This window comes from Zingiber officinale, chromosome 6B (genome assembly GCF_018446385.1).
Source record: "Zingiber officinale cultivar Zhangliang chromosome 6B, Zo_v1.1, whole genome shotgun sequence".
In the NCBI taxonomy this organism is placed as follows: domain Eukaryota; kingdom Viridiplantae; phylum Streptophyta; class Magnoliopsida; order Zingiberales; family Zingiberaceae; genus Zingiber; species Zingiber officinale.
In genome coordinates, this window is record NC_055996.1 from 86,636,325 (window position 1) to 86,658,639 (window position 22,315).

The 22,315-nt window shown below is 36.9% G+C and overlaps 4 protein-coding genes across 18 annotated transcripts; 1 reads left to right on the plus strand and 3 right to left on the minus strand.

Annotated features, from left to right (window-relative positions):
- Nucleotides 1-2,379: 2,379 nt before the first annotated feature.
- LOC121992955 (beta-1,2-xylosyltransferase XYXT1-like) lies at nt 2,380-4,708 on the minus strand. Of its 2 annotated transcripts, none has more exons than XM_042547601.1 (5): nt 4,432-4,708; nt 4,294-4,347; nt 4,003-4,155; nt 3,723-3,875; nt 2,380-3,637 (listed from the first exon to the last, which is right to left on the minus strand). In XM_042547601.1, the coding sequence occupies exons 1-5, from the start codon at nt 4,556-4,558 to the stop codon at nt 2,466-2,468; spliced, it is 1,659 nt and encodes a 552-aa protein (XP_042403535.1). In that variant the 5' UTR covers nt 4,559-4,708; the 3' UTR covers nt 2,380-2,465. The 2 variants fall into 2 exon arrangements, with proteins under 2 accessions (XP_042403535.1, XP_042403534.1); XM_042547600.1 differs by having other exon boundaries at nt 3,723-3,890.
- A 3,458-nt stretch (nt 4,709-8,166) lies between these two features.
- Nucleotides 8,167-13,748, minus strand: LOC121992956 (alanine--tRNA ligase-like). Its single transcript, XM_042547602.1, has 8 exons — nt 13,369-13,748; nt 13,142-13,288; nt 12,541-12,653; nt 11,481-11,573; nt 9,546-9,648; nt 9,373-9,447; nt 8,918-9,013; nt 8,167-8,423 (listed from the first exon to the last, which is right to left on the minus strand). The coding sequence occupies exons 1-8, from the start codon at nt 13,459-13,461 to the stop codon at nt 8,364-8,366; spliced, it is 780 nt and encodes a 259-aa protein (XP_042403536.1). The 5' UTR covers nt 13,462-13,748; the 3' UTR covers nt 8,167-8,363.
- A 3,188-nt stretch (nt 13,749-16,936) lies between these two features.
- Nucleotides 16,937-17,434, plus strand: LOC121991200. The gene has a single exon (XM_042545218.1). The coding sequence runs from the start codon at nt 16,937-16,939 to the stop codon at nt 17,432-17,434; it is 498 nt and encodes a 165-aa protein (XP_042401152.1).
- Nucleotides 17,435-17,904: 470 nt separating this feature from the next.
- On the minus strand, nt 17,905-22,086 carry LOC121992958. 14 transcript variants are annotated; one of them, XM_042547608.1, is made up of 10 exons: nt 21,967-22,086; nt 21,780-21,871; nt 21,462-21,515; nt 21,089-21,353; nt 19,134-19,205; nt 18,881-18,948; nt 18,635-18,785; nt 18,459-18,539; nt 18,255-18,347; nt 17,905-18,177 (listed from the first exon to the last, which is right to left on the minus strand). In XM_042547608.1, the coding sequence occupies exons 4-10, from the start codon at nt 21,341-21,343 to the stop codon at nt 18,130-18,132; spliced, it is 768 nt and encodes a 255-aa protein (XP_042403542.1). In that variant the 5' UTR covers nt 21,344-21,353; nt 21,462-21,515; nt 21,780-21,871; nt 21,967-22,086; the 3' UTR covers nt 17,905-18,129. The 14 variants fall into 14 exon arrangements, 13 of the variants coding, with proteins under 13 accessions (XP_042403542.1, XP_042403540.1, XP_042403546.1 ...); XM_042547606.1 differs by having other exon boundaries at nt 21,780-21,876; nt 21,967-22,078; XM_042547612.1 differs by lacking the exon at nt 21,780-21,871 and having other exon boundaries at nt 21,089-21,347; nt 21,967-22,070.
- Nucleotides 22,087-22,315: the final 229 nt, after the last annotated feature.

Genomic DNA, 22,315 nt, shown 5'->3' on the forward strand with positions numbered 1-22,315 from the left:
CCTGTGTAGGTCCATAAGTGGGTTTCGATCAAAATTCATTGATGGACCTACACATGTCTGATTGGATTCATTTCAAGTCCTATGGATTTCTGAGGCTGCAAAGAGTCAAACAGTGTTATCCATTGTTTATTTTAGATTCTCAGAATTGTTAAAATATTTTTAGAAGACTCAACTAAAAATCTCATATCATGTCCACGTTGGGTCTGATATAGAATCATATTAGGGCCGGCATGATATATAATCATATTAAGTGCACATTGAGCCTATCTAGGTCTATCAATGAATTTCGATCTAATTAAACCAATTTTATGTCAAAATCTATGGATGGAGCTAGAAAGGTCCAATTGGACACATACTATTTTCAACATTCTTAGTGATGGTTCAAAAGTTTAAAAAAAATTAAATTCTCTTTTTTGCTTTATTTTTTTTTTCAAACATGTTATGAGAGATAAAGCCCACGTTGGCCTAATATCTTCTCATATAAGGTCTAACGTAGATCTAATATCCTCCCATATTAGACTCACATATGACCTAATATAGGGAGATACCAAGCCCAATAAAGAGAAAATAAAAAAAAATAGAGAATTTTGTCTATTCAAGATTTAAAGATAGATTTCTGAGTTTAAGTATTGTGTCTCAATTTAAATTAATTAAGGATTAAACATTAAAATGATGGAAAGAAAATGCCCAAACACCGCTAAAAGACGTAGATATTATTTTACCCTATTTTATTAATTAATTTTCCTCATTTCTTCCTCCTTTGCTCGGGCTTGTGCCTGTGCATCTCCCTCTCTTCTCCACCCTCACCATGTCACTCTATTTTTTTTTCTTTTTCCTTTTTATTGAGGCTGATATCTCTCCATATCAAGGTCATGTTGGGCTAATATAGGGAGATATCAGGGGCAATGTAGACATGATATAATTCCATATCAAGTCCAACGTAGATATGATATGAGATTTTTTAACCGATTATTATAAAAATATTTTAACACTCCTAAGAAGTCAAAATAAATAATAGATAGTATCGTTTGACTCCTTGCAGACTCAGAAATCTATAAGATCTGAAATGAGTCCAATCGGACCTATGTAGGATCCATTGATGGACATACACAAGTTCGATTAGATCCATTTCAGATTTTATGAATTTCTGAGACTGCAAGAAATTAAACGGTGCTATCTATTTATTTATTTTGCCTTTTCAGAAATGTTAAAATATTTTTAGAAAACTCGACTAAAGAATCAGCTTTTCAGAAAGCTTTTTAAGTTTATGTTATACATATGAAAGAGAGAAGAGAGGTTGCATAGAAAGAAATAGAAGAGAGAGGGAAATGGAGGAGAAAAAAATAAAAAATAATTAAATTGGTCCTAAATAGAAAAAAAACTGTCAAAGGACACTCCTTTTGATAAATATAAAAACAGTGTAAGTCTTTTGATAAATTAAAAAAAAATCATCTTTTGGTAAATTACCAAAACTACAGAAATGCTAAAGGAACCACTGGAAAACTATTTATTTTCGTAACTGTTGAACAACTTTAATCACTTCCAACTCACCGTCTCGTGGCGACAACTCTACCTCTTTTAATTTACTTGCACTCGACCAGCTCCCAACAAACAACTTTCTGTTCCAGTGTGCTTTTATTTATCAACTACCACAAACTACTGCGCATCACCAATATTTCCAACTACAAAACAACTACTATTAAACAACTACGATTAAGACTAATTAAGACGTGTATGAATGAGTCGAGTAAGGCTTATCGAGCCAGTTCAAGTAGCCTAATTAATCTGAATGGGTCAGCCGAATTAGTAGAGTTGATACATTCGATTGGATTGCTCAGGTTGAAAGGGCATTGTGAGGCAGTAGTTGCCGCATGATTTGCAACTTTGGCACTGTCGATCATTATTGATCGCCTCGAAATCTATTTCTCAATCAATGCGTGCATCCCTCGAGTGGCAATGGGCCCACACCACGTGGACCACCACTTGGTAATTAACCATATCAATCTTAATCTCATCATAAAAATATGAAAATAATGCTGAAAATAATACAACCAAACTGCACATTCATTATGAATCCCAAAACCTCCATCAGGCAAATGCCACGCAATTAATTAATTAAATAAAAGCGACGACAGATTTGATTGATTGCATGTCACTAGATTTTGTCGACCTGAAGGATTTTTCATATTGTTTCGCCTATTCATTTCACTATCATCATATAGCAGAAAAGCTTTGAATATAGAATGAATTGAGCGAGACCTTTTATTAATTATCATAAGTTGATTACAGCAAACACATAAAAAAAAGATTTCTTATATTTATAACCTTAATTAGTTCAATCGCATGTGCTGCCATGAGTTGCGAAGAAGGTCGAGCGAGTTCTACCGAACAGATTTATGAATTTCTATCTGTGAATTTTCCGTTACTACCAATAAACATAAACAAGCAAAATCTAGACAGAGTTTCTACTTCCTGAGAAGGTCAAGAGCCTTCTCGAGAACAGGCCGGAATCTATCCAAATCCAACCTCACGTTCTGCTTGTCCAAGTAAATCTCCCCCATTTTTACCCACCCAAGTTTGTGGATCGACTTTGGATCCGTGAACACCGGATCATCCCTCGGGTACAGCTCCGTCAGCGAGCTCTCGTCGGCGGTAATGGTGTACTCCAAGTAGTGGAGCTCCATCCCCGTCGCCGGATTCCCGAAGTAGGTGCTGGCGATCCATTCATGGCCGCCGAACGGCACCACCTGGATCACCACCGCGTTCGTCGGCAGGAACACCATGTTGGTCAACCCCGCGCCGTGCACGCCGAACATCACGTCGCACGAGTTCACTGTCTGCGAGAACTCCGCCAAGTCCAAAGCGCCCTCCGTGACCACCACCTCAAATCCGAGCTTCTCGGCCAGCTTCACGATGTGGTCGGCATTCATGAATTTTCTGCTCCCGGATCTCGCGATCATCAGCAAACGCGGCTTCTTCTCCGTCTGCTCTGCTAGTTTCAGCGCGAAGTCTCTGTTGAGGCCGTAGGTGCTCCTCATGAACTGCCGGAAGTCCGACATGGTGTACCCCATCGGCGACTTCGCCGGGTCGATCATCAGGTCCGCGTCGGCGCGGAGCCCCACGATGGCGCGCTCGAAGCAGTGCACGCGCGCGTCGTTGTCGAGGTCGATAGCGTCGTACCGGGAGAGCTTGCGGAAATAGGGGCCGTACTTGGCATTCATCCACCACCGGTTGAGGCGGGCGACGACGAGCTGGACCTCGCCGTCGAACTGGCGCGCCGTCTGGAAGGCCGGGACGAGCACGTCGGTGAAGTCGTGGAAGTGGTTGCCGACATAGCCGCCCATGGAGAAGACAACGGCAGGGACGGCGTGGGTGACGTCGCAACGGGGCGTGGCGGCTGTGTCGGCGGTCGTGCGAACAGTGACAGGCTTCATGTAGCCCATCACGCCATGGTCCCACTTCCGGGCGTAGGGCTTCACCTTCCATGACTGGTGGTCGGTGGACGAAGAGTCGGTGACGCGGAGAACGGAGGGCGAGTCTTTGCCGGTGATGATTCTGATGTCGCCGTGGATGTCGCAGAGGTCGCACCGGTGGCTCGACGTGTCGCACATAGGCTTCGTGTCGAACTCCGCCGGATCTAAATGTCGAGACAATAAGGAAGAAAAATCGAATTTTTGAGATCAAATCTCCGTCAACAAGTGGGGACAAATCTAGGAACTCACCAGATTTCCAAGCGCTGCTTTTGACAGGAACCTGCGAGCGGTGAACATCGACCGAAGTAGGTGGAGGAGAAAATGCATCTTTACTTCCATTATTTATTGTGCATCTAACGGAGTCTGGATCACAAGGCAGCTTGGCGCTCTGCTCCTTGCCATCTGCAGGGGAAGAAGCTGAGAAGTGCAACCACGTAGATCCAGTTGAAGATTTCTTGAACATTGAGAAATCGGGACCATTTTCTCATGGGAAAAAACATAACAAAAATCTGTTCTGTGGTTTTACTACCTCGCGTGGTTTCGCTTGCAGAAAACTCATTTCTTTGAGAGGGAATCTCAGATCCTGCAGAGGAAGAAACCCTTGCTGTCTCAATGGTTTCACTATTTTCGCAAAGATACGATGCTGCGCTGCCATGGTTGCACCTTGGCTTGCTCTCGGAATCTGTCTCCAAAAGATTGTACAAGAGAAACAACAATAAGACACAGAAATCTGAAAACTACACCAAGATCATCCGCTTAGAACAGCTCAAAGCATAGATCTATCATTTTTATTTTTATTTTTGGTTCTGTTCCCTCTCACCTATTTGTTGAGAAATCCAAGAATAGGCATCTGCTTTCGACATCTGAGAAGCCACTGCCACAACCATTAATCTTTGAGCAACAACAAAGAAAAGAACCAAAAAACTAAAATTTAACAGCAAATGAAATAAGAACATACTCGTAGCAAGCATGTCAGACTTGTACATGGTGACATAGGTGAGAGAGACAAGGAAGCATCCGATGAGCACGCCTACTCCCAAACTAAGAAGATCAAATCCTCTTCTGTAGATGGAAGCTACCTTCATCTTCTCAGCCAACCCAGTGCATGCGCTCCTCCAAGACTGCTCAAAACTTTACCATCTTCTTCATTTGGGAGAAGTCAAGAAGCACAAACATCTCTAAAAGGATTTCTGTATCCGCACGCACCAGCGAGGTTTATGGGTGGGTGAAACGGAGTACAAGGTCAGGTCCAAAAAATTTTGTAGGGCAAAAAAAATTTTAAAAATATATATTTTTTTTGAGAAAATACTCCAAACATCTTTTGTTTTGTTCCTTCCGTAATTTAGGCTAGTTGTCTGGTGGATGCACGGAGTCTCTAATGGCCACGACTTGGCCATGGATGACTGGCGGTGCCATGTGACTGACTAAAGGGCAAGAAGGCACCGAAGCAAATATTCGACTCTGTACTAAACTAAACGTCTCAATTTAGCTAGATTTTTAAATTTATCAAAAGATATTTTATATTTTATTATTAATCAAGGATGTATTTTTTTTAGTGTTTTTTTTATTCTCCATGTCTGATTGTTTTATTTTTTATTATTATTTTTCTCTATTCTTTTTTCTCCTATACATGAAACGTTCTATTTCTTCTCCTCTTTTTTTTTTTCTTTTATATATTGATTCTTCTAAAAATATTTTAATATTTCTGAGAAGTCGAAATAAATAATGGATAGTATTTGTGAACTTCTTGCAATTCCAGAAATCCATAGGAACTGAAATGGATACAATCGGAACCCTCTAGGTCTATCAGTAGATTTTGGTTGAAATCCACTGATGGATTTAAAGAGCTCCGATTGCACCCATTTTAATATCTATAGATTTTTGGGGTTGTAAGGAGTTCACAGATGTTATCCATTGTTTATTTTGATTTCTCAGAGATGTTAAAATGTAAGGAAGAATTATCAAAATTCTTCACGTTCGGTCTGATATGGAATCATATCAAGCCCAATGTAGGTCTGATATAGAATGATATCAGAAACCCATTGAACCTAATATGATTCCATCCAACGTGAATAATTTTGACGATTCTCCCTTATTACATTTTAACACATCTGAGAAACTGAAATAAACAATGAATATCATATTTGAACTTCTTGCAATCTCAGAAATTTATAGGAACTAAAATAAGTGTAATCGGAGCTCTCGAAGACCATCAATGAGTTTTGGTCCATCCATTTCAATTCCTATGGATTTATGGAGTTGCAAGAAATTCAAATATGCTATCCATTGTTTATTTAGGATTCTCAGATGTGTTAAAATGTAATAAGGGAAAATTGCCAAAATTCTCCACGTTGGGCTTGATATGAAATCATATCAGGCCCAATGTGGTCTTGATATCATTCTATATTAGACCCACGTTGGGCCTAATATGATTTTATATCAGACTCAATGTAAAGAATTTTGACGATTCTTTCTTATTATATTTTAACACCACTAAGAAATCGAAATAAACAATGGATAACATCTATGAACTCCTCACAACTCCAAAAATTCATAATAATTGAAATGGGTACAATTGAAGCTCTCTAGGTCCATAAGTTGATTTTGACTAAAATCCACTAATGGATCTAAAGAGTTCCGATTTTATCCATTTTAATTCTTGTGAATTTCTGGGATTGTAAAAAGTTCAAATATATTATTCATTATTTATTCGGTTTTTAGGTATTAAAATATTTTTAGAAGAATTGATGTGTAAAATAGAGAAAAAAAAAAGAGAAAAAAGAGAAGAAGTATTTCATATATCTAAGAGAAAAGAGAAAAGAGAAAAGAGAAAAATGATTGAAAAAAAAAAATCAGATGGGTAGAATAGAAAAACAGAGAGGAGGAGAAATGATTGAAAAAAATCAGATTGGTAGAATAGAAAAAGTATTCTAAAAAGAAGCATCCTTGATAAAGCATGCGCTTTTGATAAATTCAAAACTTTAAATACGTGTTTTTTTTTTTTGGATAAATTACCGTAAACTCATTGCTTGGAACCAGAGAAAAGAAAAAGAAGAAATGAAAAATGTCATCCGTGAAAGTTTAGCTTTTTAAAACGAAGATATCATGAGTGATAAGGTAGATACTGACAATGATAGTGGCCATCAGAGATGACGCGTTTATGAATGGAATCAACCCTGAGTTGCTGCGAAATTAAACAAATAAGAAGAATAAAATGAAAATAGTTCAACACATGATAAATCCGATACTTATTCTTCTAGTTGCTTGCAAATGCATTGGAGTCTTCAATTACAATTAGCTAAATCTAATCCTGTTTTTGTTTGGAGCGTGGTGAAAGGGGAAGAAAATTACAGACAGAAAAGAACCGGTGTGAAATAAAATTAATACAGTTTGATTTAATAAACCAATCGAGTCAACTTGACTGGGTCAAATTTATTGTTTTTAACGCATTGAATAAAATCGAATCAAGTTCAAGGTAACATATAAGTATCAATAAATAAATAAATAAATAAATAAATAAATAAGAAACAGTCAACTTAGATCGAGGGGGTGGATTCAAAGTTGTCTTGCACTGACGAGGCCCTTTCCAATATTGGACTTTTGCCCAGTGACCTAGTCATGATTGGTTTTGTAGTGGGTGGGAAAATTGAATTAATTGAGAATTAAACGTCCAACACGGCAACACTCCCCATCGCAACAAAAGAAGAAGAAGAAAAAAAAAAAAGGTGAAATTCATAAAACCAGTTCTGCATAAAATAATATTACGTTATTAATTGTTGAACATTTTATGCCACAATCGTCGTTGCAAGTTTGTTCGCACCTTTGCCTCACTTAGACAGAACTAGAAACCTCTCTTCATTGCAACATCTCATCATTTGCTGAAGAATCTCTGCCTATCGCCATCATCCATCGATTTTCTTTGGCTGCAAGATTATTAATTCACCAACCACCTGCACTCTACAGATCTTCGTCCCGGAACAGCATCATCATTATTCAATCACTACCACTTCCCTTATACAGCCCATGTGATATATGCTGCTCTCCACCTTATTCGTCCACACTGTAGTTATCGAGCATAGACATCTCCATTGTTAGTGATTCAACAGTAGAGCATCAAATTCTTAGCGTCACCAAAATCCTTCATGATCCTAAGCTTCTGCTTTATCACCCCTCCCTTAGTTGCATCATCTGAAACTACTGATCGTAGATCCTAAATTATTGCAACAGACTTTTCATTTATCTTAATAAGAGCACAAGTTATAGCCTCCAATGGAGAACTCTATGAGACATTGTAATAACCTTGGAAAAACACCTTCGACTTCACAGGCTTGAAATATGTCTCATGACTTCATCGCTAATAACTTTTCTTTACCCTTGTTTTAAAACCTCTGCATTAAACCTCCAAAATCAATAAAAATTTCCATGGAAAAACTTCACAAGGCTTCAAATAAGTCTCATTGTTTCATCACAAATAACTTTTCTTTTCCCCTTTTATATCACTATATGAAACCACCAAAAGGAATCGAAAACCAGAAACTCGCCTAAAAGGGTTAAAACCGAAAACAGACAACGTAACTTTTAAACCTTACAAAAATTCAGTGATTTGATTGATAGAGGGGACTCAAAGTTCTGGCATAAGAAAAAAAAAAATCACTATTCAGCGTCATTCACATAGTTTACCGTAGGCCTATAATGACAGAAATATCGTCTTGTTTTTCTTCACCTGTTATTTCAGATTCATAAAATACAAATAACCAACCAGACCAGAGATACACTGGTGGAAATGACAGATACGAATAGTTTGGATAAATGCTAGTGTAGTTACATAGTTTATTTGAGTATCAAATTTCATTCGTACCGAATCTGTAGATGAACTAGGCTTGCTGATGATCAAGCGCCAATGCTATAAGAAACTCTAGTGCTTCCTTTCTTTGTTCGTATCTGGGTGATCTGGAACCATTGGAAACTAACAGATGTTGGCAGGTTCAAATGACAGAAAATTAACATGATAAACTGTATTCAGAAATACAAAGGCATGGAGCAACATGTGGGCATCATAAAGATATCCAAAAAGTAACTCTGAGAGCAATAAAATGACCTTGCAAAACAAATCAAAGTTGCATCAGAATCCTATCTCATTAATTGTCATTTGTTCCTCATATATGTTCTTCACAGAATCACAGTAGGTTTCCACATTATGACTTCGGATCTGCTATTTAGACTATATAGGATCCTAAAGTTTTGAGCTCCGAACTTATTCTATTTTTCATAACAACATTTCCAGTTCCATTCCCCATTCCAATAGGAAACCAAACATATATGCATAGGGTTCGAATTTATCAGAAACTTAATTTTTTGGGTGGTGGACAAGATATTATAAGCGACTGCAAATATGATTTGGAATTGTAAGATGGAGACTAACTGAAATCCGAAGTCAAACTTACTTTCATGCTCCTTATATTAGCAATGTCTTCAACATGAGTCCCTCCACAAGGACAACCAGGATGGTCACCTAACTTCACTATTCGTGGACTGCTATCCTGGATAGTTTTATGAAACACCAAAAGATCATTAACAAATAAAGGTATAACAATCTCCAGTTAAACACATTCTGGAACAATTACATATGTATACGAAGATCATGTGTGATGAATAAAGTAAATCTTCCTTCAGGATGAAATGGCACAATACCGTGAATGATTATCTCATATTATTAAATAAAAAAAAAATCTTCTAACGGGTACTATGATAGTATGATATTCAAAATGAAGTTGATTACAGCAAATGGGCAACAAGTTATTTGAGAATAGACATTAGCAGAGCCATTAAAAAAAAAGGTTTATAGGGGTAACAAAATTACAGATTATTCCATAGCAATTTTGGTTATAATCATAAGTACCTTTGCAATGTAACTAGGAAGAACACCACCACAACAGTTAGAAGCTTCATCATATGATAAGATGGAAGCTGAAATCTAACACAATAATCACACAATATCATATAGTATCAGAAAAATCCTAAAACAAATTCAAGGAGCCTATAAATGGATTAGTTTCATAGCATTGTACAAACTTTTCCTCCAGTTAAAATCAAAGCATTTGTCTCTGTCTCCAATTCCTTTTGTTTGACTTGGAGCAGATCCTGTGGGATTAGGCCTTTGTACTCGACGAATGGACTGCAGACAACAAGTAATTAGCATCAAGACTACAAACAAAAAAATTGTGTCAAAATATGGGATTCAAGAGACCCTTCGAAGCTTTGGTGTCTTTCACGTACCCACTGTTAGTTCCATAATCCACTATAGGTCTTAATTGGACACTATAGTTAAGTTAATCGAATCTGATAAATATACTTTTAAAAAACAAAAAAAAGTACACATGATAACTTTTTTTAAAAAAATTCTCATGTAGGAAACATGAACTTCTAAAGTTTTATTTTCTTAAATTACACATCTAAATTTGCAAAATCAATTAATAGAGGGGTTCAAGTGAAGATTTAAAAATTGGAAGAGATATATGGGGTAGTCTACCTATAATATACGCCTGAAGAAAAATGTGATTACTTGGAAAAATTGGTAGAACAAAAATCATACCAGCAAAAACTACGATTTCCCAGCAAAGAGTTTGAGTCCCATTAAAAGGAAAGTATATACATATTTTGAGGACCATGTTTTCTGAGCCATTTTAAGCACTAGAAATTAATATACCAAGAGTACATTGTTAGATAAACTCTTGTTATGATATTGACAGAGTGTTGTAAATGGCAATAGACGGTGGCGGTGTGGTTAGTGACCGCCAACAACCTTGGCTACCTAGGCGGTGCCTAAGCAATGCCTAGGCGGTTGATTTTTTTTTCTTTCTATTTTTATACATAATTAAATAATATATTAACTAAAGGATAAAAAATTTAAAAAATACTATAAAATATATTAACAAAAAAAAGGTTAAATCTATTTTTTTAAAAAAATAAATAATAATTATATATATATATATAATAGGTTAATTTTATTGGGTTTTAATTAAGGTTATTTAAATTATCCCAATCATGATTAAAATTATTAATTAAAGTTTCAATTAAATCCTAAGTTAAAAAAAGCCTATTCTATTCGGCAATCGGCTTAGGCATTTTGGCGTCGGACGCGTCGCTTGAGCCCGACGACAAGTTCGAACCTGTTGCCTAGCCCGACAACGAGTCCCGAGTCCGGATCGAAAACACTTTACAGCCGCCTAAACACAAGGCAATGCTGTTCAAGGCGGTGCGGTTGAGGTCTGCCTCTTGCCTAGGCGGCCGCCTCAGCTGCCATTTAGAACACCGAGCATTGATAGTCTACAAGAATACAAATGAACATGAAATAAAAAGGAAAAAGGCATTATAAATAATGTTGGTCTGGAACAATATAATGGAATAAATGGTATTTGGCTTCTAATGTTCAGGATGTTGCATTATATGCAATATGAAACTAGTTACAAGATAGAAGCAAGGACAATATAATGGAATAAATGGTATTTGGCTACTACTTTTTAGGATGTTACATTATGTGCAATATGAAACCTAATGTGAACACCAGAATCACTCCACAGATTGCTGCTCATACTATAGAAAAAAATAAATAAATAAAGAGCATAGGACACAGGTTCTACAAAAATAACAACAAAGAGTTAGTGCCCAGCTACATGGATCTTAATTTATAATGCTACGGACCATTATTCAAGATTACATTTCTAGCAATACCCATATGGATAATCACCGCAAAATAAAATCTGGCATACAGAAAATCTAAATTTTTCCAGAATCCAACCTTAGTGCATAGATATGATGGGAAGTGAAATGAGTTGTAGAAATACAAATCTACTGCACAAGCAGCATCAAAAGAAAGGACACAAAAGTACCAAAATCGCTTAGAAAGGCAAGCTAATACGATTATTGATGGTGAACTTAGGCCATATTTAGTACAAGAATAAAGTAATAACCACTATAAAAAGCATGTCCAAAAAATGCAGCAGATACCTATCAGGGAAATGATAACATTTTCCTGGTTCTAAATGAGACAAACCCACTTTGTGCATGCAAACATCAAGCAAATGCCCTGCCGAGTGAAGTCTGTGAAAATGAAGAAAAACAAAGTGAGAATACCCATCAGCAGAATTTAAGTCTTATACTGCAGTATAAGATGGTTGGGATGTTAATCATGTGAAGCATGACCAAGAAAAGTGAGAATATTATACTTTTGGAGAAAGGGGAAATATCCCACCAATAGCTGGCTTAATCCAAAAAATCAATGGAGAATTTTGCATAAGCTTAATCAACTATTGATAAACAAGAATATAACTAAACTAATGCTAAATTAGATACTTAATCCATGGAACAGAGTACTGTTGGCATCAACCATTACACTTGTTGTTGATTAAAAAAAAGCAAAATAAGGATGAAATAAAAATGTGGATCAATATATCTACTATGCAAGTTATTGTTTCGAAGCAATCAGGCTACAAGAGCTGTTGTATAGCCAGCTTAACCATATCAGCTATGCTAGGGTTTAACTTGGACATTCCTACAAACCAATACAAAGTTGGCATACTTTGGAATTTCAAAATCTCAGAACAAACTGAGTTACCATGATAGCATATGGACTTGGTGATATCTTACTTGCCACACATGTTGATCAAGATATTCAATATTAAACATGAAATCCTTGTTTCTGCCCTTAGTGGTAAGTGAAATGTAGTGCATTGTTATTGTTGCAACTAGCTTCTAAAGTAGTTGCAATGTATGCAAATGACAGGGTTTTAAATTTCAATGCCACCTTGCATGGGACATCTTGATCCAATCCAAAACCTCTTTAAATAGTCAATGATTGTCCAACAACAACTAGAACCATTCCACTCTAGTATTGGAATGTTTTAAAACTTGAAAATAGATAACAACTAATCCGTTCATCAATGGAAAATTACATCAAGTTAGAGCAAACAAAGTGTCACAACAAGAAAAGAAACAATATAGACATCATATGCGGTCAGAATTAATATGTCAAGTCCGACAAACTCCTGCTATATATAAAATTTAATACCTTGAGTTAAGGTCCCGTCTTTGGGGGTCAACATGCAAGTTAAGTTCGTCTCCAAGTTTTGGCACGACAGCACAATCACTCTGAGGACCCTCTAAAAAACCATAATGGTAAACCTGACAAAGGATAGAAGAAAGGAAAAATAAAAACAGAGAAAGAACATTGCAATGACTAAGATCTAAGTCAGGCATGGGTATGTTGATATCAAAGCCATCAAACTCTTGAAAGGTGGCAAAGGTCTACGGCCATTGGTCCACTAAATAAAAAACATAGTTAAATAATTGAATTAACAAGCTATACCATATCAGGCATACCATTCATCTACCTATTTAGCATACATATCCTAAGAATCTAACATAGTAAGTTTCTGGCATGGTACAACCCGAAGCCAGATGTTTTAAGCTCTAAAACACGTGTTTGTCTCAGACATATCACCATAGTGACGGGGGAACAAAATAGCTCAGCCAGCATTCATAAACAGTTTTTCACGAAATGATAGCCTCCAAAGATTCATTTTCTGTCATTCTATCAATTTATCCTTAGAACAGCCTTGTGTTGTGCCGTTAACGAATTTAAAGGATCAGGAAAAGAATAGTTTACTCACCAGCCCGTCCTTCAACCTCACGTCCTCCACGACGAACTTGACGCCAGAGGCAGGCCCTGAGATGAAGCCGGTGTCGGCTGGCTGCCCCCCACCCTGGGGGTAGAAGATGGTAGAATCCAGTATCAGCGCGATGCGGCCGTCTTCGGTCTTTTCCACACAAAAAATGAAACAAAATTTAGGGTTCTACTTTCGCAGCAGGGGACGATTGCAGAGTCGCAAACGCTTACTTGGAGCTGGGCGAGGAGGACGGCGGCAGCTTCAACAGCCCACATGTCGTCGAAATAGGCCAATTTCGTCGCCGGCAGTGCTTCCGCCGCCATAATCCCGTCGCTTCGGACGCGCGTGACCGTCTTCTCAATGGTCCAACCTGTTCGTATTCAAATGATATTTTTCCACCGGCTTTTTGCCCCCTTTGTTTGTTTTTCTTCTTCAATTTACGATATCAATTCAATTCTATATCGATTACAAAAATTATATAAACAAATTACTATTAAAAGAAAAAAGGGAAAAAAGAATACGATTACGCATGATCATAGGCACGCTTCGAAGAGAAATTCGTGGGAAAAGAATAGAAATAACTTTCTAAATCACCACCCAGATCAAATAGATCTCTGAATAAACCTTCCCTTTAGTCAAGTATTATTTTTCTTTTCTCACTTTCTTCTTATCTGTACTTTTCCTTGTGACATTAAAAAATAAATTATAATGTAGGGGTGTATTTAATGTTAAATTTTTAATTATTCTGAATGATTTTTTGTGGATTTTAAAAGTTTAGGTGTATTCAATCTAGACTTTTATAAGCTCTATAAAAATTTAATGGAATCCAAATTAAATTTTTATAGAGTTTTAAAAAATCATGTGATATTCAAACTCGACTTTTAAAACTCTATAAAAATCTTTTGGTATTCAAAATTTTAATAAATTTTTATAGATTCTTTTAGAATTCTTTAACCAATGAGAGCTTTCTAAAATACTTGTTACAAGTTTAAATATAAAATGAAAAGTCTTCTCTTCACTCTTAGATTTCTATAGACTTCAAATCATTTTACGAATAAGTCATTTCTCTTTCAGAACCTATCAATACAATAGTACATAGTCCAACTTGACGCATATTCAACAAAGAATCTTCACCACCTTGATCAAATTTAACACTGTTGTCGATATTATTCTTTCACCACCTTGATTACGTCGATGATCTACCATAGAAATTACTTTTGAGTGTGTTATCTTTTGTTACAAAATTAACTATACATTTTTTAAAACTTTATTATTATTATTTTTTTGAATTTTATGCTTTTCTCTTTTTTTTTTGTTTTTGTTTTTAAAGTTTACGTTTTGTTTTTGAAATTTACGTTTTCTTTCAAGTTTTTTACTTTACGTTTTTTTTAATTTATGTTTTTTTTTTAATTTTTACGTTTTTTACTTTACGTTTTTTTTGTAATTTAAGTTTTTTTTTTAAGTTTATGTTTTTTCTTTACATTTTTTAAGCTTACGATTTTTTAATTTATCATTTTTTTAGTTTACCGTTTTTTAATGTTTCTTTAAGTTTTTTTAAAATTTACGATCTTTTTTAAAATAAATTTTTTATTATAAAAAATTTGACTTGTGTCGGATTGTATAATTTTCTTCGCAAGGAATGTCGTTCTAATGAATTTCTAGTTGAACTAGATAATAAAATTTCATCATCCTTACCAGAACAAGTTCATGGTGTCTATTGCTTTGATCAATTATCTGATACTCAAGAATAACAACGAGCAAATGTCAATATGAAAAGATACAATAGTGAATCGAATGTTGTGCGATGTTTATCATATTGATAATAACGAAATAAATTTTTCTTTCTCATAAATCCATAAGTTTACATGAAAAAATTTATAAACATATGTAAAAGTCTTGCAAAAAAATCTATAAAACTTCATAGAATTTTTTTCACAACTACGCAAGATTCTATACAAGTCAATAAAGATCAATCAAGTCCACAAAAATTTATCATTAAAAAAAAATCAATAAAAATCATTTAATCTCTTAATTCAATATACCCCTAAATGAAATGAACAATATATGTCATATAAAAATTAGAGCGGTAATTTAAAGTTTTTTAAAAAATATTTTTGTGCTTTATAATTTTGATGAAAAATTGGGCTGATGATTATTGTGCAAGTGCTTGATCTGAGTGACCTTAAGCTAGATCTTGATTTTTTTCACAACTACACAAGATTCTATACAAGTCAATAAAAATCAATCAAGTCCACAAAAATTTATCATTAAAAAAAAAAAAATGAAAATCATTCAATCTCTTGATTCAATACACCCCTAAATGAAATGAACAATATATGTCATATAAAAATTAGAGCGGTAATTTAAAGTTTTTTTTAAAAATGTTTATGTGCTTTATAATTTTGATGAAAAATTGGGCTGATGATTATTGTGCAAGTGCTTAATCTGAGCGACCTTAAGCTACTGTTGATCTTGATTCCTCATCCAAAGAAGTAATCAAACACTAAAAAAACAACTAAGGTAAGGATAGACCATCATTATCAGTTTCTTTGTTTGAAACAGCTGTGTTTGGCTCGATGGGTAGCGAAGCTTTTATATAAACTAGTATATGAACCAACAGCCTTTCCTTTCCATTCCTTTCCTCGCCGCAGTCTGTCTACTTAAAAAAAGTTGCTTGACCCCGAATTTCATTGATCATGATTACGCTCTCTAATCATTAATTCCGTGCCAACTTGCAGAGACTACCTACAACAAAATCTTTGGATTACATAAATCACGTACCCATTCAAATCAATTGCCTCAAGGATTCCCCTAATCATTGAACTAAGAGACTACTTTCTCCCCAACCCAACCACCACTGGGAAAAAACATTAAAATTTAATAGAGCTTGCATTCAACAACATCGAAGAAGCTGTCCTCCTATATTGATTAATATATTAATTTAACGTAGTTACTAAGATCAGTCCAGCATACTTTGAGTGAGGTGGATGGATGGCACGGGCATCGTTTGGTGGTGAGGACAAGCAGAGAGACAGCTTGAAAGTCCTGAAGAACTCACGGTTAATGAAGACACACTGGGGCCAAATCCTAAAAAACAAGGGGCTCTATGGCTGAAAGCAAAGCTGGAGTCGCCAGTTTGCCACTTAACATCAATCACTGCCCATACTCCATTCGGTGCTGTTCAGTGCCTTCAGGAAAACTGTCTCTCTGCACACCCACGATCACGAATGAGTAGGCTCCAGTGTGCCTGCATGTCCTCCTATGTTTGGACTCATCCTCTTAAATAAAAAAAGAACCATTTTTGACGGAGAAAAAAAAGAACTGAGTGATTTTACTTGCGTTGACGTGATCGAATTCACATGAAATTAGTTAAAAATTCATATTTGATGACAGCTTACCAGCAAAAGACGATCAGTGATGCTTTTGAACTGCAAATTGGGAGAGGTCCACTTGAAAATCTATGCGCTTTTGCTTTCTTTTTTCACATGGTCAGTGAGAAATTTACACAAGAAATTGCCCGTCGTGCAGAAAGACTTCGCCCAGGAATGCGAGTGTTAGGTGAAGCGGTCACATCCCTTGCAGCCAAAAATGTATCATTTTCCGCCCTCGAAGTCCGCTTGACGCTGTTTGTCCATCTCTTTGTTTGCATCCTGGGCTTGTCTGCTTCCCATGCATGACCTAATCCCATGTGCTGCCCCTGTTAATCTTATTCCGCCATCAACAGCGACCTCTTAACAATTTCCTACAAATTTGCCTTTTTAAACTCCCTCCCCATCGTCCTCCACTACATCAGCGACCATGGGGAACGCCGCGTGCGCGCCTCACTCCGCCTCCGCCAAGGTCATCAACGACGCCGGCGACGTCGAGGAGTACGTCGGCCGCCACCCGGTGCGGGCAGGAGAAGTCATGGTGGAGCACCCAGGGCAGTTCGTGTGCGACTTAAGGCGCCTAGGGGTGGGGTACCGGGTTCCAGGGCTGGCGGCGGACGAGGAGCTGGAAAGGCGGCGCCTTTACTTCCTTCTGCCGATGGACATGCTTTTCTCGGTGCTCACCGAGGAGGAGATGGAGGCGCTCGCGAGCCTGGCGGCGGCGGCGGTGACGAAGAGGGGAACAGGGGTGGTTGCGAAGAGCTACATTGGGCGGAGGATCTCTCCTGTATTGAGTGAATTCTGCTTGATACCGGCGGAAGCAAAGCAGGTTAGGAATGAAAACCCCGAGAGGACCAAGAGACCGTCGCGGCAGGGTTCGTGGAAACCGGCGTTGGACACCATTGAAGAGGTTCCACGAACAAATTAAGCCAAGAACTTGTTTTTCTTCTTCTTCTTTTCTTTCTTCTTTGTAAATGCATGCCTTGTTTCCTGCATGTAGCTGTGCTAACATCTTCACCACTTTGCTTGACTACTATAAATAAATAATTTGAAATCTTGCTTCACTCTTTGTTCAATCACTGGCTTTGTGTTCTGTCATTGCTGCGTTGAGGCTCTGCTTGTTCCTTGCATTGTTTTCTAACTCAACGAGAAGGAAATGGAATTGTGTCCGCAACCACTGCAATTAATGGCTTAATGCCTGAATATCAAGGCTGACATCACGCGAACTGATCAAGGTCCTTTTACTTTTTTTTTTCTTAAAATATTTTTTAAATTAGTATTTGATGTGATATAAAATTTATGATATTTTTTAATTTTATTGAGTTTTTTCTTCTGAATCTATTGAACCTACCAAGTAAAAAAATAAGTGGCATAATGAAGCATTTTAACGAGAGGCCAAAGAGTAAATTTTTTTCTTTCATTTTTCAAGCAATTGAAAACACGCGTTCCTTCACCATTCTATGTACATAGCCGAGTCATTATAGACCCAACTACAGGCACATTTTTCTATTCTCCACTTTCTCTTGTTCTTTCCCAAATGCTCCATTGGCATCATTCTCTGGCTCTGGCCCTTCGATCCGCCACTCTAATGAGGCTGAGACTGCACTAGCTGCATGGACTGCTTCAATCACTGTCTTCTACATAAGATTGATCGAACATTTCCCAAACTCCCTGCAGTACAATACAAATGTGAGGCGATAGATCTCCAACAAATAACTGACAGATAGTTTGTGACCAGCACAAGTTACCAGTTGGCGGCGGCCATGATGTCGAAATGTCCTTACTGCTTTAACCATTACAAAGAATAGCAAAAGCAATCCAGCAACCCTCAACACCATTATCTTTGATTTTGTTATGTACAAGTAAACAAGAACTGCATCACAACCAGCTCCAGGAGATAACAGGCTCAACGATTTTGCTAAGAATGCATTTCTAAGATTTAATGATTTTACCAAGAACAGAGTGAACGAGTATTGGTCAGCTCCCGTGATCATGAGAGGAAGAGTATGGCGGAGGAACAACAGAAACATAAACTGGATAAAAGGAAATACTTATCAAAGAACAAGATCAAAAATATAACTCGGGAGTTAACTTCAATTTGATACTTATCTAACAGAACGGAACTCACTATCACAGCAACTGACTGGCAATAGGATGTACTTCTAGTGCCTCCAACTAAAATATCATCATAGCCTGAATTAATGTTGTTGCGTTCAGAGGGAACTAGTGCTAAGATTTGAGAATCACGGAAACTTCGTCGCATAATGTCCCAATTTCCTCTGCAAGCAACGATAGGAGTTGTTTCTTTAAAAAGAAAAAGAAAATCTTGCTGAGACATCAATTTGAAAAATTGTTGCTTATGTATAATGAATACCTAAAGTTCATTGGAGAACTCCCGTACTGAAGCAACTTTTGCGGAGCTGTGTAACCTGGCTTAAATTGCTGAGTATAACTAAAATTTAGTGAACAACAAAATAACAATCAACCAGATAACGAATTATTGTGAAGCCAAATCTACATCAAAATGAATATCTAGACAAAATCCTAGACATTGAGTGTCATAGTAAGATTCCGGATATCAAAATTTTAGATCAAAAACTACAGATAAACCAGCAAGAAGACTTCACCTGCAGGCAAATCTCACAGATAGTATCACCCTTCTCATTACACCATCTTTGAACACATTCACGATGGGCAAACTGAAAATGTAAAGACAAGAATTATGACTTTAATAAGTATGAAGGTCATAAAAGAACTGCTTGTTTATATGAATATGAATGACAAGAAAACAAACTTCCATAAACACGTTAGCATATAAAGTGCAGAAAGTTACCAGCAAAGCTGCAGGAGACTCGATGCAAAGTGGAAAACAGGTGTTAGTTAAAGAAGGAAGTATGTGGTTGAATATGCTAAAGGGAATCTTTTCCGATAAAGCTAAGAAAAAACAAAACATGTTCACCAGCTTATTGTCATTTCGTCCCTAGATGTTTAAAGCTGTTAGCTCTGGCTCAAAAACCAAGAACCAAACAAACCAAGGCCTTATTTATGAGAAAAAACTGAATTTCCCATTCTGCTGCCTCAGTGTAAGAATGGCTCAATAACAGTCTTAAACTTAGGTGAACACTAGACCTTTCACTTTGTAGTCATTGTATTTCACACCCTTTTTGAGTACTAGATAGGAAAATGACTACTATTAATATTTGATTGTGATTAACTATGGTGGGGAGCTCTTCTGCCAACATGTTTTCATAAAACAAGTTAGTATATATACATATTTCTACAAATGTATAGCCTAAAACCAATGCTATGTTGGCTCAAAGGAGAGGATACAAAACAACTTAGCAAAGAAAGGGGTGGTGCAGAAGAACTTCCAAACAGGTAGCAGAATGAAGAAAAACAATGCAGATGGAATAACAGTTAGATGCTTGTCATTATCACTGCTCAAATTAACGGAGATTATTTTCAGCCTCTCCACAATTATGGATAAGGAAATATATTTGTCGATCAACTTATCCTGACTGGTTTTCTTTTCTGAAGAAAACTGAATATTTAATCCTTCAACAGGAAAAAAGCTCCTCCATGATTGGTTTTAGTTTCAAAAGCAGATGCTCTGAGTCTCTGATGAACTATTTGATGCAGAATTTACAAATGCTTCCAATACAAGACATCTAATCAACTTCTGCTTACTGCTTCATACCTACTGTAATAATAGCTTAGCCTAGGAAGGTTCCCAAAAAAGAGCTCCAGTCATTAAGAACTAAAATAAATGAATGGTCTCAATCACAATTTGGAGAGACACAGGCATAATTCTTTACTTTATTCCTATAAACAATCTCAAACTGTGTTTTAGTGATATAAATCACTGTCCGTAAGCTAAGGTATTCATGCTTTCTCCAACAATGGGCCGTAAATATGTAGGATTCAACCATTAGTAGAAATACATCTAAGCACAAAGTTCAAACATACTGTCTTAACTGAGCATCAACAAGTTTTCATTTAGTCAATAATATGGATAAATTCATTAAGGCATATCAGTAGAAAGGAACGATGAATCATAGTTCATAACCAGAATATCAGAATAAATCCAAAATGAACTAAAAATACCTTTGCAATGCAACTTCTTATACAAGGTGTTATTATGCAAGTGGTATGGCTTCTAAAACTCTGAGGGGTAAACTTTTTATAACTTGCGGGGATCAAATGAAAAAAATCAATAAAGTCCAGGGGGCAAAGTGAAAAAGGAAAGGGCTGAATGAGATTAAGCTAAATTCTTCTTCGCAGTGAAACAAATTGGTTTTCCAAAGACAAAAGAAACCATTGATGTATTACAAGCTCCTGCCTCCTGCTAGACTACATTTTTTTAAGTGTGTTTTTCTCCCTACCATACTTTTGAAACCCTTCTTTTCAGAGAAAAATCATCTCTCTGTCTCCTTTCTAACAAAAATTTCCCTTCGGTGTATAAGATTTCACGCTACCAAAAAAAATGAACATAAATTTTCCAAGAACAACATACACAACAATAAAAAAGAATAGAACCCTAATGTAACTATAAACCAAGTGTAGACAAATTACAAGCCTTTACCTTCATGCTGCCACAGCAAGAGCAAGGTATCTCCATGTTGCAATCTACATCATCTTCTTGACAAATTCGGCACTCAACCAACTTCCCCACAGAATCCTCATCCCTGAAGCTCCTCTTCTGCGCAAACCCTTTGCCTCCTTCGTCCAAGGATGTCGAAGTCGAAGAATTCTGGCATCCTTTTCTATTCCCAATGGCTGCTTGCAGAGTTGATTCAGTAAGCAGGTGGTCCACAAGCAAAGTAAGATGGTCTCCCATCCTTCTGGAACTAAGAAACCAGCATTAACTAAATTTTCGAAGTCAAATAAAAAGAGCATATAAATACTAGAAATCAAATGGAATCACTTCAACATCGACCGACGACCGAAGAGGTTACCTCAACAATGCAAAGCGCGTCACAAAATTGTCGGAATTAAAATCCCAATCCAACCTTCATTTAGAAAGGGGGAAAAAAAGGAAGTTAAGTCTTCGACAAATGAGAAGTACAGTAAAAATGTCTCATCTATCAAATTAACCACTTGAAACCAATTTTCAACTACAGGTACAAGTGAAACCAACCAAAAAAAACACACACACACAAGAACCGAAAGCATTGCATCGGAAATTGCAAAAGGGAAGGCCCTTTAGGGAAACCAAAACGCCAACCAACTCGACAGGAAAAAGAAACAAAGATGAAACAAGGCAACAAGCCTACCAAAGAACAGAGGAATCCTGAGACGGAGAAGAAAAAGAGTAATATTTGGTGAAAAGGTGCCAGCTTTCTTATGGGGTCCTGGAAGATCTCTTCTTTCCTTGTCAGGGGAGATGAAGAACCTCAACAAGACCGAAAGGCGCGGTGGGAAGCAAGCTATGAAGTAGAAGAAGAGGAGGAGGAGACTTACAAGGTAGGAGATGCAAGTGTTGGAGTGAAGGAAAAGTACAACAGGGGAAGCCGGAGAGGAAAGAGAGAGGCGGAGTGGGGTGGTGGTTTTATTTTGCGTACGTAGATGCCCGAAACGCCATGGTTGATGGTTCTCACAACCAGACCGGCCATCAAACCGCTACCGATTTGACGGTTCAAGCAATTGAACCGTAGACTGACCGAAAAGCAATGATACAAACGTATAACTAACATACGACCATCTGTACAAATTGATTTAATTTTTAAAAAATCGGGTTCACATCTCCGGTTGAATTATAAGTCCGGTCCAATAAGAAAAACATTATGAGGGAATGTGGGCGACAAATCGA

Excerpts from the sequence above, each read along its gene's own strand:
- LOC121992958 (XM_042547608.1), bottom strand. The coding sequence starts at position 21,343 with ATGGGAGACCATCTTACTTTGCTTGTGGACCACCTGCTTACTGAATCA. Across the intron at positions 18,540-18,634 it reads GCCAGTCAGTTGCTGTGATA|TTTATGTTTCTGTTGTTCCT; the intron begins GTGAGTTCCGTT and ends CCTTTTATCCAG. Across the intron at positions 18,178-18,254 it reads ATCATGGCCGCCGCCAACTG|GGAGTTTGGGAAATGTTCGA; the intron begins GTAACTTGTGCT and ends ATTGTACTGCAG.
- LOC121992956 (XM_042547602.1), bottom strand. The coding sequence starts at position 13,461 with ATGGCGGCGGAAGCACTGCCGGCGACGAAATTGGCCTATTTCGACGAC. Across the intron at positions 12,654-13,141 it reads TGAGGTTGAAGGACGGGCTG|GTTTACCATTATGGTTTTTT; the intron begins GTGAGTAAACTA and ends ATCCTTTGTCAG. Across the intron at positions 11,574-12,540 it reads AGACGGGACCTTAACTCAAG|ACTTCACTCGGCAGGGCATT; the intron begins GTATTAAATTTT and ends TCATTTTCACAG.
- LOC121991200 (XM_042545218.1), top strand. The coding sequence starts at position 16,937 with ATGGGGAACGCCGCGTGCGCGCCTCACTCCGCCTCCGCCAAGGTCATC.
- LOC121992955 (XM_042547600.1), bottom strand. The coding sequence starts at position 4,558 with ATGAAGGTAGCTTCCATCTACAGAAGAGGATTTGATCTTCTTAGTTTG. Across the intron at positions 4,348-4,431 it reads GTCTGACATGCTTGCTACGA|TGGCTTCTCAGATGTCGAAA; the intron begins GTATGTTCTTAT and ends TGGTTGTGGCAG. Across the intron at positions 3,638-3,722 it reads AAGCAGCGCTTGGAAATCTG|ATCCGGCGGAGTTCGACACG; the intron begins GTGAGTTCCTAG and ends CTCGACATTTAG.